The 14,877-nt window shown below is 50.5% G+C and overlaps 1 protein-coding gene across 1 annotated transcript in view; it reads right to left on the bottom strand.

The window, feature by feature from the left end:
- The window catches only part of MGAT5B (mannosyl (alpha-1,6-)-glycoprotein beta-1,6-N-acetyl-glucosaminyltransferase, isozyme B), a 65,781-nt gene that overhangs the window by 3,743 nt on the left and 47,161 nt on the right, over window positions 1–14,877 (bottom strand). The window contains exons 12-15 of the mRNA XM_010856513.1: window positions 11,824–11,954; window positions 4,670–4,825; window positions 3,520–3,666; window positions 3,220–3,336 (exon numbers count right to left, since the gene is read on the bottom strand). Of these exons, the coding sequence (XP_010854815.1) occupies window positions 3,220–3,336; window positions 3,520–3,666; window positions 4,670–4,825; window positions 11,824–11,954 (551 nt within the window). The remainder of the gene's footprint in view (window positions 1–3,219; window positions 3,337–3,519; window positions 3,667–4,669; window positions 4,826–11,823; window positions 11,955–14,877) is intronic.

Here is a 14,877-nt window from a genome sequence, read left to right as displayed (position 1 = left end):
GTCTCACAGAATGGCAGGTGCTGGTCCTGCTGGAATTACCGGCCTGTGATAATGAGAACGGCGGGCGGGGAGAAAGCGGGCGTCCCTCCCCCCACCTCCCTGTCCCTCCTCTCCCTCCCCTCACCTCGAATGGCCTCACCCTGGACAGAGAGATGCTTGAAGGGCAAACCCAGTGAGGCTGAGAGGCCTGAAAAGAGCCCCCACCTGGAGCCTCCTCGCTGCCTGTTGTGGGGGTGGTGGCAGGCAAGGGGGGGGGGGCCGCCGGGCTGATGCCTCAGGTCCCTCTCGGCCCCTCCCCTTCCCTCTCCCCGCAAAAGGCCCACGACTCGAAGAAGAAGCTGTGTCCCCTGATGGCGGCCCTCATTCGCTCTCTGAGCTCCTGCCAGCTATCTCTGTTTTTTAAACTAGGATGATCAGATTTACCCAGGGGGCTTGTTTAGAACGCAGACTCCAGTCCAAGTTCGATGCAGGAAACAGGGCACTCAAAGCTGGTGCTCTGGGACAACCCACAGAGGTGGGATGGGGAGGGAGGTAGGAGGGGGGTTCCGGATGGGGGACACATGTACACCCGTGGCTGATTCATGTCAATGAATGGCAAAAACTACCACAATATTGTAAAGTAATTAGCCTCCAATTAAAATAAATTAAAAAAAAAAAGTAAAACGCAGACTCCAAGCCACACCTGTCCTTTGAAATCAGAAGCCGGGGACAGGCCCAAGAGTCTGCCTTTTAAACACCTTCCAGGCTAACTGGGAGGTGGGGTAGGAGTGGGGGTGGTTAAAAGCAGAGGGGCCTTGGGCTGGTTTGGAGTCCAGCTGCAAGAGTCAGCCTGGTGAATCTGCAATACCTTAGTTCCCGGACCCTTACGTTCTTGTGATTTTTAATTAATAATTAACACAATTAAACAGATGTTCATGTTTTTAAAAAATCAAGAGAAAACAAGGCAAAGGAAGTTTTCCTCTGACCCCAGATGCCCAGACCCCGCCCGGGGGCAGCCACGTTATCAGTTTCTTGTGTGTCCAACCAGAAATAATGTGTGAATAGATGAACGGGCTCACACGCACAGACCACCCCCACCCCATTTTTATTCTGCAGCTGGGAACACCATCTCCACAGGGCTGGGATCTCACTGAGTTTCTCTCGAGGGAGGGATCCTGGAGGTGGGGCCAGGCCTGTGGCCTGGAGGTGGACAAAAGCCTTCGGAGGTCCCCCTCTCACCCCTGCCTCTGTCCCCACCTCCAGGTGGAAGCCTCGGATGACCGCTTTGGCAAGGGGTGGGCAGAGGGAACGGGAAGGGGGTGGTGGTTTCCTCCAGGATAGCATCCCACAGCACCCTCCCCCATACCTTCCATGGAGGTACCTCTTCAGCCCAGTGTTGAGAGCTGACCGCCTCCCCCACCCCTCACCCATCCAGCGATGGATGGAGCTGGGGGAGGAACACCTCGATTTCCTCATTTCTCAGGTAGGACAATTCGGGATCTGAGTACCCCACCTCTCAGAGGTCCCCGCTAGCATTGGACACCAGGTGCCTGCAGGCAGGGGTAAGCTCCATAACACACCCTGACTCACTGTCCCTCTAGAACCTTCCTTCTTGGGATCACCCCCCAAATAAACTACTTGTCGTCAAATCCCTGTCTGGGGTCAGCTCCTGGAAGAACCCAGTCTCAGTCTGTGACCTGGAGGAGCTCCCCACAGAGGAGGGTTTGCTTAAGTGGATGCTTCAGAAGGGGCAGAGGGCTCTCCCCACACCACTGAGGGAGGGTCCCGAAGTTCAGCCACTTCCAGGTCAACCTGGCCACATCCGCTACAACTGGAGGTGTACCTAGGCTGTAACATGGCAGTTTCCTGGGCACCTTCTCTAAAGAAACAATCACAGCCACTCAGGAGGGAAGGACGAGGGTGTAGTGGGTAGGGGCAGGGAGCGGATGCGGGAGGCAGGGACTCTCTGGGGCCATTTGCTGAGACGGTGGGCTAAGTGGGAAGAGGGCTGAGTGGGAGGGGACTGATCCATGGGATGCAGGAGGGTGTTAAAAAAATGCCAACCTGGCAGTCCAATGGTTAGGACATGGGATTCAATTCTTGTTTAGGGAACTAAGATACCACAAGCCACATGGTGTGGCCCCCCCAAAAAAGGAAAAAGCAAACAAACAAACAAACACAAACCTGCCTATAGTCAGGACAACCAGGCAGAACTCTGGACCCAGAGCTAAGCATTTAAGACCATAGGGGGATCTATGCCTGCTGGCCTCTGTCCCGAGCCTAGCAGGGCCCCCAGCTCCCCGGGGAAGCTGGGCGTCCTCCTGAGCATGGCTCTCCCTTGTAGAGCCCCTGCTCCACATGCTCTCTGACTCTGCCACAAGCCCACCCTGAGCTGCACATCCCCCCAGGGACGGCACAGGCAGTGAACAAATAACATGGTATTGGGCAGGGAAGAGGACCCAGCAGGAGTGGTTATTTTGGCTCAGCCTGGAGTCTGAGCTACTGCAAGAAGTGGGTCCAGAGGGCCTGTGGCGAGCAGAAAGCCCCCACCCCCACCCCGTTCACATAGTCTGACCTCTTCTCTATATACAGGGACCATGAGAGCACACAGGGGGCTCTCAGATGGCAAAGGTGCCAGCAGAGGAGGCGAGCTGCACAAGCCCCTTCCTGCCCCTCCCATACACAAGTGCATCCCCCCTACACACACCAACACTTACTTGCTGGAGGAAACACAAATGCTCCACCCACTTGCTACCCAAAGGTGGCGCCACCACCAACACCACAGATCTGGTTTGAAAGGCAGGGCTTCAGCCCCACCCAACCTGCTGAATCTGAACCTGCGCTTTTAACAAGATCCCAGATGATCTGTGTGCCCTGAGATGTGCTGCCCAAGGCCACAGGGACAGCAAGAGTCCAAAGAACCTTCACACATTCATCCTGGAAACCACCCTGCACCTAACTTGTGCTAACAGGACCTGGCCTCCTAAGACACTCAATAAGTGATTCTGGATCCAGGGCTGCCATGTAAGGTTGTGTAGGCTGCCCACTGCACAAAAGCATATTTCCGCCTCCACTTCCTCGACAAACACACACACATCCAAGTTGGTGAGTGGGGCCCCTGCAAAAATTTGCCAATCCAGGCCTGCAAGTCTGAATTCACCAAGAGGAGCATCTTTTTCCAATTATAGCAAAGACCCAAAGTATAGGATATTGGCGGTCCTGACTGGATCCGAGCCTCACCTGGGTTGTCATGATGGCTTGGATGGCTGCTTCAAACTCCTCTGAGTTGTTGTAGTCAACGGTCCACACGTGGGGCTTGCCAATGAAGTTCTCTGCATAGGGATGCTGGGAGAATACCTACCCAGGGCACAGAGACAGGCGGCTTCTCCCTGTGCTGCCAAGCTGGGCTGGGTGAAGGGGAGGTGCCCCCACCCATCTGGGCCATCTCTCCTTCACCCCAGGCTTCATGCTTCTCCTTCCAGGAACTTTGGGGTCCCATCTCAGAGCCCCTGGATGTGGGCTCAGGCCCTTCCCACTCACCTCTCTGGAGGTGGGCTTGCCCCGGAAGAACTCGTGGTTGAGGGAGCTGTGGGGCGGGCTGAACCGGGACTGCAGGAAGACACAGCCGTTGGCGATGGCCTCCAGCGGGGCAGGGCCCTCATAGGGAAAGCCAAACCCTATGAAGAGCTGCAGAACCAAGGTGGCATGATGATCAGGGAAGGTTGGGTATCACAGCCCAGGAGCCCCAAGAAGCTGGGGGTGCGGTTGGGGTCAGGACATTCACAGGAGGCAACTGGGGCAGTAGAGAGCACAGGCCAGCTGTGTGCCTTGGCCATCGTGAAGTGAGGAGGTCTAATTAGGTAATATCAATGGCCTCTTCCTGCTCCAAAGACTATGCCTTGGAGAGGAAAAGAAACAGCAAGGGCTCCCAAGCTTACAAGGCTTCAGGCCACTCCTACAGTTGACCTCAAAGGACCTTTACTCACTCACCCAAAAGACATTCATTCAGCACCTGACTTGCACTAGAGGAGTGCTCATAGGGTTGGCCCCTGGAAGATGATATAAGTGATTCTGAATCGGGTTGCCACGTAAGGTTGTTTGGGTTGCTCACTGCACAAAGGTATCCTCTTTCTACCCCAATACATACACACCACACATACCCAAGATGCCTAAAGAAAGGAGCTATGGTCAGATTAGGAAAGGACCTAGCAGCTGGAAAGAGACCCTTCAGGTTCAGCTGACACTTCAGGGCCCACAGCAGGATCATGCTCCAAGGACACAGTTCAGGAACTTCCAGAAGCAGTCAGATGGAACTCTAGCCTGGCTGCTCCTCCTCCTTTTGCCCCTGGCCTGTCTTTCTACCCACTCAGTGGCTCTGAAATCCATGCCTGACCCAGAAGTCGGCTGGACTGGTGTTATGGGGCAGCAGGCGGGAAGCCCAACTCTTTTTCCCATCACTGAACCCCATCCAGCTCCCTTTCCCTGATGGGTAGCTCTATCTCTAACCTTGGCTCCGACCAGCACGTAGGAGGCCTGGACACGAGGTTCAGGGCAGCAGAGCATGCTGGGGCATGTCCACACGTAGAAGGGGGCATGAGCGACAGTGGCAGATGTGGCAAGCATGAATGGGCAGCCTCCTGGGCGTCTATGGCCGGGCTGGGGTGAGGATGGAGGAGGGGGTGGGGCTCACTTTGGCCTTGCGCAGCAGCTGCTGGAACTCAGGCTGCGGCAAGAGGCCGTGGTTCTTCACAAAGGCCGGGACTTCGGGGGGCCGCTGGCTCTCGTAGTACACGGTGCCGTGGATCTCCATGTACTTGTTCAGAATGCTCAAGAACTTCTCCTTCCCCTGGAAGAGGAGGAGGAGGAGATGGGGGCCTTGCTCTGACCACAGATGGCAGAGCCCACTGAAGAGACATCACTGGTCGGGAAGTCAGAAAACATGGGCCAGTTTCAGGTTGGTCCCTAATCAGCTGTGTGACCTTGAAGACGCCCCCTCTCCTCTCTGGACCTCAATTCCTTTATCTGTGAGTTGCCAAGGTTGGACTAGACCAGGGGCCCTAAGCCTGTTTAGCCATGGACTAGTCTCCCATAGAAACCAACATCCAATTGCATCCAAAAGTTTGTATTGTCAAAGCTATGGCTTTTCCAGTAGTCGTGTATGGATGTGAGAGTTGGACCATAAAGAAGGCTAAGCACCGGAAAACTGATGCTTTTGAATTATAGTGCTGGAGAAGACCCTTGAGAGCCCTGGGACAGCAAGGAGATCAAACCAGTCAATCCAAAAGGAAATCAACCTTGAATATTCACTGGAAGGACTGATGCTGAAGCTGAAGCTCTGATACTTTGGCCACCTGATGAGAAGAGCTGATTCACTGGAAAAGATACTGATACTGGGAAAGATTGAGGGCAGGGGGAGAAGGGGACAACAGAGGATGAGATGGTTGGATGGCATCATCAACTCAATGGACATGAGTTTGAGCAGGAGACAGTAAGGACAGGGGAGCCTGGCGTGCTGCAGTTCATGGGGTCACAAAGAGTCGGACACACTTAGTGACTGAACAACAAATGGAGCTACTTGGCCTCCTCTGAACCCTGATGACCTCTGCAGTGGTGTGCAGCATGGGCGAGTAGATCACACCTCAGCGCCTGGGCGCCCATCTGACCCTACGGCTCAGGCTCTGAGCTGGGAGCTGCAGTCAGTGTAGGATCTCAGTAGAAATAAGCATGGGATTGGCTGCTGGGTTCTATTTTTTAGTTTTTTTTTTTTTGAGGCTTGCAGAAGAAAGGAAGGGATAAGTTGAAGGGAAAGTAGCTACAAGATCATGAATCAGGGTAGGGCTTGGAGCTCTTTTCAGGGAGTGTTGGTTCCCAGCAGATCAGTGGGTCAGAGGAAAAGAACCCATGGTTCCCCATGTCCTACCAGCCAGCATGAAGTCAGACCACCAGAAGCTCCAGCCCAGATTTAGTTTATAAACCACAGCTCTTGAAGAATGTTATCAACAAATATTAAAATAATTAACAATTCACATTTTGAAACTCAAAGTGCATAAATTTTTTACAAAGAGGCCTTCCACATTGGGTAATGCAGATCAGCCCTGTCTCTGAGAATGATCAGGAAATACAGGGAAAACACCTATGATGGCCCTGAAAATCTAACAAAGAATGAAAAAATTTGAGGCCAAGACCTGGGAGAAAGAAGAAAAGAGATTGTTGAGTCCAGTGTCGGCTTAGGTTTTCCTCCTGGGGGGCCCACCCGCTGATTCCAAGGGCAGGATCTAGGCAGCAGAGCAGACCTGGGAGAGGAAAGTCTAAGTTCAAGGCCTGCTAAAGATAGGAAGCGTTGATGGAAACTACCCTTTGGGTTGGAATTCTGAGGAATTACATCACGGATGAAAGGGTGGACCAGAACTAGAAACACTCTTGCTGCTGCTGCTGCTGCTAAGTCGCTTCAGTCGTGTCAGACTCTCTGAGACCCCATAGACGGCAGCTCACCAGGCTCCACTGTCCCTGGGATTCTCCAGGCAAGAACACTGGAGTGGGTTGCCATTTCCTTCTCCAATGCAGAAAGTGAAAAGTGAAAGGGAAGTCGCTCAGTCGTGTCCGACTCTTCGCGACCCCATGGACTGCAGCCTACCAGGCTCCTCCGTCCATGGGATTTTCCAGGCAAGAGCGCTGGAGTGGAGTGCCATTGCCTTCTCCGAGAAACACTCTTAACAGAGGCTAAATTCTTTTAAAATGGTCTCAATCACTATCACTGATTAAGGTGATCTAGGGGACGTCCCTGGTGGTCCAGTGGTTAAGAATCCACTCTTCCAGTGCAGGGGGTGTAGGTTCAATCCTTGATTGGGGAACTAAGATCCCATATGCCATTAAGCATGGCCAAAAAATTTAAAAAAAAAAGACGATCTGGGATTGCAAGATCAGTTCTAAGCCAAGAATAAAAGAAAATCCTCTCTGGAAGAAGAGAACATTATTCTTGACCTCAAATTATTTCTACAATTTTTCATATTTACTTTCCAGAACCACCCCTAACTCAAAAAGAAAAAAAAAAAAAAAAGGAACCAACGAAATCCCAATCAAAATCCCAGCAGGCATTTTTATAGAAATTGACAAGCTAATTCTAAAACTCATTTGGAAATGTTGGAAATGCAAGGACGTAGAACCGACAAAATAACTTTGAAAAAGACAAAGAAAGTGAGCAGACTTATCTGATCTCGAGACTTATTACAGAGCTACAGTAATCAAGACTGTGATGCTGGCATCTAGTTAGACAGATAGATCAATAGAACAGAAGACAGAGTGCAGAAATAGACCCACACATGTGGGGTCAATTGATTTCTGACAAAGACGCAAAGACATTTCAGTGGAGGAAGGGACAGTCTTTTCAACAAATGGTCACGGATCACTCGATATCCATATGCAAAAAAAAAAAAAAAAAGGAAAGGGAAGGGGAAGAAAATACAAATTAAAAAAACATTTTTTTTAAGGAAAGGGGAAAAAGTACTTCAATCCGTACTTCATATCATATATAAAAGTTAATTCAAAATGGATCACAGGGACTTCCCTGGTGGTCCAGCGGTTAAGACTCTGACTTCTAATGCACGGAATGGGTTTCAATCCCTGGTCGGGGAACTAACATCCCACAAGCTGTGCAGATTGGCCAAATTTTTTTTTAAAGAGGAGAGACATTGGGGCAGAAGCTATATTTAAAGAAATGGTAGCTGAGAATTTTCTAAAATTAGTGAAAGTTCAAACTACAGAGCCAAGAAGATCTACAAACTCCATGCAGGATAAAAAACAAAACAAACAACGAAAACCACGGAGGCTTCTTTTACTGAAACTACTGAAAACCAAATAAATAGAAGCCTCAAAAGCAAGCAAAGGAAAACACACGCACACAAATCACCTTTAAAGGAACAATAAGACCCACACTGACTTAGCAGAATGATAGAGGGCAGAGGACAAGCTAGAATTTGTACACGATGAATATAACCACCAAGACATTTTTAGAAAAATCAAAAACAGCAAACCCAGACTAGGGTGTTTCCTTCTAGAGAAGGACAATGATCCTAAATGGAATCTCAGCGACGTAGGAAGGAACACAAATCAATAAAAAGGACAGATGTGAGTAAATGTAAATAAACACTGACTTTATGAAACAACTGTAATACTAATATATTGTGTGGTATACAATATTTGGACAGTATTAAAATACCATAAGAGTATATCAGCTGGGGAGAATAGAAATAAAACATTTAAAGATTCTTTTACAACCCCATAAAAGCTTTAAAGTATTGACTTATATTAGGCTTTGATAAGTCAAGGATGTATGTTATAACCTTTACAGTAGCCTAAAGAATACAAAAACATTAAGAAAATCAGAACCTAAAGAATATGAGAACATAATTAGCTAAAGAAAGGTGGATTTTAAAAAGTACATCAATGTAAAAGAAGGCAAGAAGTGAGGGGGGAAAACATGGAACGGCTGAGAAAAAGAAAAAGAGGACTTCCCTGGTGGTTCAGTGGTTAAGAATATGCCTGCCAAAGCAGGAGACACGGGTTCGATCCCGGGTCCGGGAAAATTCCATGTGCCCCAGGGCAACCAAGCCTGCCTGCTGCAACTAGAGAAAACCCTTGCGAAGGAACAAAGAAACAGCCAAAAATAAGTAAATAAATATGTAAATTTTTAAAAAACAGAAAAGAAAAAAGAAACCAACTAATAAAATAGTAGATTCAGAGTCAAATAATATCAGTCATCACACCAAATGTAAAAAGGATTACTTATTATAAATTGACTCATGCCCCCAGAAAAATATCACATCAAGGATGTAAGGTGTGAAGAAAATGTCTCTAGGCCCCTGTTCAACTTTCTGACCCCATTACCAGAGCAGCTGTTGTTAACGGTTTCTCCTGTGCCTTCCTCAGATCTTTTATGCATGATAAGCGGATGTACATTTTCTTTAAACCACACACATACATGCACAGATGGGTTCATGTCACATGCACTGTTCACCAACTTTTTCTCACCTAATAATATATATATATACATATGTGAGTATTTATGTGTGTAAATGTAAAGTTTTACAAAACAGTAGTTACCCTTGATACATATAAAGTCCTCTGATATCCTTTTATTCTCTTGTTGCTATGCTATTCCACTTCATTTAGAAAGGCTAATTAAGACTCAGAAAAAGAGAAACTGTAGGATCTCACTAATCTCTTGAAGAGAGTCAATCTCATAGAAACAGTAGAATGGTTAGTGTCAGGGGCTGGGGGTGGGGGAAACGGGATCATGGGGGTCAAAGCAGACAAACTTTCAGTTACAAGATGAATAAATCCAGGGATTTAACGACCGGCCTGGTGACTACGGTTACTCAAACTGTACTGTACACTTGAAATTTTCCCAGAGAGTCGACCTTAAGTGTTCTCACCACACAGACACACAGCATATAAGGTGATGGACGTGTAAAGCAGCTTGATGGTGGTACTCATTTGACAATGTATATGTATAGCAAGCCATCATGTTGTACACCTTAAATACACACAATTTCTCCTTGTCAATTATACCTCAGTAAACCTAAGGAGGAAAAACAAAACAAAAACAAAACAAAGCCAAGTTGCAGTTTGAAAAGCCGAGCTTAGGTCCCCCACGTGGCACTTCTGATGTCCAGAATGATTCCTCCAGCAGCAAGGCTGGATTGGCCTGCACCTGGATAAGCAGTCTTTTACCCATCCTCTCACTCCCAGTCCCTGGGACAGACTCTCATAAAATAGCAGTATCTAAGCCTTAGCCTCCAGCTCTAGGGACCCAGGATAAGACAAACCTCCTCGACACAAAAGTCATCAAACCCTCGCCCTGATCCCGGCTGCCGCTCCCCTAAGGATGTGACAACCACGCCTTCTCCTTCCTCCTCCGCCTCTGCCACCTGGTCCCCTGAACTCCGGATGGCATCTGTCCTAGGATGCTGCTGTCATTCCTTTCTTCGCCCGGCCGCCTCTGCCTGCCTTTGGTCACAAAGACCAGAGCGCAGATATCTTTTTTTGGAAGAAGCTTCTTTGAGGTCTCTTGCTGTACAGCATTGCTCCTGGCTATCCCAGAAGCTCCTGAGCCTGAGATAAAACCGTTCTCTTCCCAGATCTCATGACCTCTCATTCTCTTGGGGCAGTCTCTGAACAGTGTTCTCTGGCACAAGCAGACACTGTCTGTGCTCACTCCCTTGCCCAGTGCCCCAGGCATCCTGGCAGCCAGCTTCTCTGGCATCATATGAAAATGGCCCCTTGCTTCTGTCCCCACACTCCATGGTGGGCACTGACATCTCAGCCAGGTCTTGGACCCTTAGTCCAGCCTGCAGAGCTTCTCTCTGCCATCATCCAAGGCATCATAAAAAAGGAGGCTATTAAGAGTCTTGGCCCTAGACTTAGATGTGGGTTCTAATCCCAGCCCCGCCCACTTAACTAGTTGGTCACACTAACCTCACAGTTGATGGGCAAGTGAGAAAATAATGTGAGTACCTGGCAACAGTAAGCTCTGGCTGGATGAGTATTAACCATGGCTGCGACCTCAGAGGGTTGTCTTGGCACAGATCACGAGATGTCCCTTAATTCCTCCCCCTTACTCAGTCACAGAACTCCAGGGCTAAGCTGGGCACACATGGCTAGAGCACATCTACTTCCAACGTCCCCTAACTGTGGCTTTGGCCTTGGGACTGAGACCGAGCCACAGGGCCATATGGCGCAGAGCTGTGTGTAACCTTCAGGAGATATGCTAAACCTGGCCTTCCTCCTCTTCCTCCTCCAAAGCCCCCGACCCAGCACCACCTGCTGAAGGGCAGATGTAATGACTGCACTCTGTGGTCATCTTAAACCACGAAGCAAGACTGCAGATGGCAACTAAATGCAGCGAGTCAACCAGGGGAGAAGAGCCCCAGGGGTCAACCCAACACTGACAGCTCCAGGGCTTGTCAACAGGAAAGAGGACACACTTCCCTCTTGTCTCAGTCACGGTTAGTCAGGGCTTTTCTTTGACAGCTGGACCTAATCCATACAGCGTGAGAATCATTCATTAAGATGGTCACGTGACAGCTCGACACGGAGTATGGGGGCTGCCCGATGGTTCCCACGATGGGCATCTTTATTATTAACCTTTAACCTCATGTCACCTGCCTTAGGTCAACTGTCCATCCTAGGAGCTGCCCTGTTCCACACCGAGCTGGACCCTGACTTCCAGGGCCCAGAAAGAGCCCACCTGAGACCCCGATGTCCCCATCACCCTCCTCCCACCTTGGTCTGGTCATCTACAGTGGTACCAAGCCCAGAAAGCCCAACTTCGGAGCACCCCCCCGGGGAGACCCTCTGGAGCGCAGGGAGCGGCAGGACGTGGAAGGAACACGCGGTAGTCACCATAACTGGAGCTGCCTCGTTGCCAGGGGGGCAGAGAGAAAAGAGGAGAGAGAACAGGTCAGTGGCCAGGTGAGCGGTAACGTCCCACACAGACGGTGCTTCTTTGGAGGGACTTCGCCCTGAAGCTGGGGTCCAATCCCTAGTCCTCTCTTATTTCTCCCCTGCCTCCCACCCCCCAGAATCCCCACATGTAGCCTAAATCCCTTTGGTGAGTTAGAGTGTTTGTGGATCCACCCGAGCAAGGGCGGGGGATGAAGCCGTTTGAATTTGTTGCAAAGAGTGGAGGCAGGGAGGGGAGTGAGGCAGGAGTCCCTGGCCGGTATTTCCAATGGCATTTCTTTTTTGACCACTAGTGGGGGCCGTTTCCACCTTCCAGGGCTGGGGGTTGGGAGCTTCCTGGGGGCCGAGGGTTGGTGATGGGGTCTGGGGGCCGGCAGGTCTCACCTTCCAGATACTCGCCTCCTTGCCGTACACCACTGCCATCTTGCTGGCCTTGCCATCTTTGATGAGCTGCTTCTCTGTCTCATTGAGCTCCTCGGACACGAAGCCCATGAAGGAGTTGTCCGGGGTGTGAGCTGCAGCCAGACCACGAGGTCAGGAAGGGGCATGCCCCGGTCTACCCAGACTGGCCCCATTGGAGGGGACACCCGTTTGGCAGGGAAATGGAAGGGGGTAGGAGGTAAGGGGTGCGGTTTGGGTTGGGCGGTGGGGAGAGCATCCATCCATCAGGGCCCCGGCCCCCTTCCGCGGCATCTCTCACCGCCTCCCCTCTCTCTTTCCATGCAGATCTGTGCTCACAGGGCTCTGCTGAGAGGTCTTTCCTGACCCCAGCCCCTCTCCGTCTCCTTTCCCGGCTTTATCTTTTGCCCCAGAACTCACTGATCAGACACGACAGTACATAGTGATTTGTTCGTCTGTTACTGTCGGAATCTAAGAGGGAGGGAGCTGTCTGTGTCCCCGGCCCCTGGGAGCTCCTGGCCCGGCTGGTTCACGCATGCGCGGACCCATCTCCGCGTTCACACCTGCAAACTTCTGCCCCTGCCCTTCGCTTAAGCGCCCACCGCCCATTTCCACGGTAAGAAAACCGTATTCCGCTCCAGGGCCCCACTCGCACGTCACCTCCTCTCCTCCCAAGAGCCTTCTCTGGGGTCTGAGTGCCCTCCCTTTGAGGGCCTGTCTGCCGTCCTTAGGTCTCCGGCAAAGCGCGGATTCGCACCCTGACTCACTTCCCAGAACCCAGAGCACCAGGGTCAGGATGTGCGTTTCAGCTGCGTCTCCAGTTCCTCGGCCAGGCTCCAGGCATGATTAGCTCATCTGCCACGGCCGGCTAAAGGAGTGGGCACAGGCGCCATCCATCTGCAAGGAACAGGGTCTCTCCTTTCCATGCAAAGGACCTCGAGCAGAATGCCTATGGAACCCAATTACTCCTTCTCTACCTTCCTGGTGGGAGAGGTTGCATGTGGGAAATAGGTTGGCAGCAGCCATATGCCCTTGATTTCCCAGAACAACCCTGAGGCCAAACACCCCGTTTCTTCATTTCAGATGCACGTTCTTCATATTTTAGCATTTCTGTAATCGGGATATACTTTTTTTTTTTTCCCCCTTTTGGTGGTGCCACCTGGCGTGTGTAATCTTGGTTCCCCCACCAGGGATCTAAGCCGCGCACCCTGCCATGGAACCACGGAGTCTTAACCGCTGGACTGCCAGGGGAGTCCTGGGATGTATACTTTAATCAAATGTGTAGATGTGACATGGTATGTCCACCCAACCCCCTCAATACCCACAAAATTCTTAATCAGTATCTGGTGCATCTTAGAAGAGGTGGTGGTTTTCTGTCCAGAAAGCTCATGGATTCTTGAGTGTGAAAATCTGACCATTGTAAAGACAAGTCTTTGCTGGCTGCAAAACAAAATGATCTCCCCTCTGGGCTTCCCTGGTGGCTCAGCTGGTAAATAATCCACTTGCAACGCAGGAGACCCCGGTTTGATCCCTGGATCAGGAAGATCCCCTAGAGAAAGGATAGGCTACCCACTCCAATATTCTTGGGCTTCCCTGGTGGCTCAGATGGTAAAGAATCCACCCACAATGCGGGAGACCTGGGTTCAATCCCTGCGTTGGGGAAGATCCCCTGGAGGAGGGCATGGCAACTCTCTAGTATTCTTGCCTGGAGAACCCCCATGGACTGTAGCCCGCCAGTCTCCGTTGTCCATGGGCTTGCAAAGAGTCAGGTATGACTGAGCGGCTAAGCACACACTAGGGTTTCAGAGGCTTGGGGGTGGCGGTGGGGTGGGGGATAGGGAGGGGCTGGAGGCCAGGAGTTGTTTCTGTGATGCTCAGAGCTCAGGAAGCTCTCCTGTCTCAGGAGGCTCTGCCCAGGCCGGGGAGAAGCCCCAGGAGGACAGACAGACTCTTCTCCCTGACTCAGTTTCCCTACCTAGCCCCACCCCTGCCTCTGTACCTACTCTCTGGCTCCAGCTGGGGCTGCAACCAGGCCTCTCTCCTGCTCGCCATTTTCTCCCATTTTTAAGAAAATCTCATTCCGCCAACTCCACAAGAAGTGACAGGTTTAGAAAAATTAGCTAAACTAGTAGACAAGGGACAGGGAAGTATTGCAACCAATTAAAATAACAGGGACCATGAAAAAGAGCTCCTGGGGGCAGGGCAAGGTGGGGAGAGGCAGCCAGCCTCCCAGTTGCTCTTTGGATAAATCAACCAGCTAGATGTGGAAAGAGGTCTGCTCATGAATTCCTTCCTGGACTTAGGATATCATTAAGACAGGCAAGTTTGTGTTTCGTTCTCTTTCTTTAATTTATTCAATCAATTAACATTTTCTGAAGACCTCAATAGGCTCCAGGGAAATAAAGCTAAATCAGTCAGTGGCTCCTGTTTGAGTGTTTCCTAATCTATCAGTGGAAATAAATGTATAAGCAAATAACTCATATTTCAATATACGCTTTAACAGAATTAGGTTTAAGAGTTATAAACACATTCTGCCTGGAATAGATAAGGTGATTAGTGAAAGTGTTGGCAAAAAGAAGAGACATTTGACATGGGGTTTTGGAGGATGAGTAGGAGTTTGCCCTGGTTGGGGAACTAAGATCCCGCGAGCAAAGCACAAGCTACATGGCATGACAACAACAACAAGTCTTCATGACGTTCCCTAGCGCAGGAACCTACAGTGACTCTCAAATTACCATATCCAATGTAAACGTGGGAATCTTTGCTAAAGACCCACCTCTCTGCTCCCAGATCCTGTGTTTTCCCTCTCTGCTGTCACATACGCTGTTGCCATAGTCCAGAGCATCGCCACCACTACCCACCCAGCCCACTCCGATCTCTTGGCTGGGAGCACATTGCCACCTGATGACCTGTTAGGACTCTTCTCATGGAGAAGCCTCATACAACCCTGCAATGGGCCCGGGGAGGGAGTCTGGCACCCACAGAACCATGTGACTTCAGACAGGACATTCCACCTCTCTGGGCCTCAGTTTCCTCATC

The sequence above is a fragment of the Bison bison genome, unplaced genomic scaffold (genome assembly GCF_000754665.1).
Source record: "Bison bison bison isolate TAMUID 2011002044 unplaced genomic scaffold, Bison_UMD1.0 scf7180017864371, whole genome shotgun sequence".
Taxonomy (NCBI): Eukaryota; Metazoa; Chordata; class Mammalia; order Artiodactyla; family Bovidae; genus Bison; species Bison bison.
This window is presented reverse-complemented; position numbering and strand designations above follow the sequence as displayed.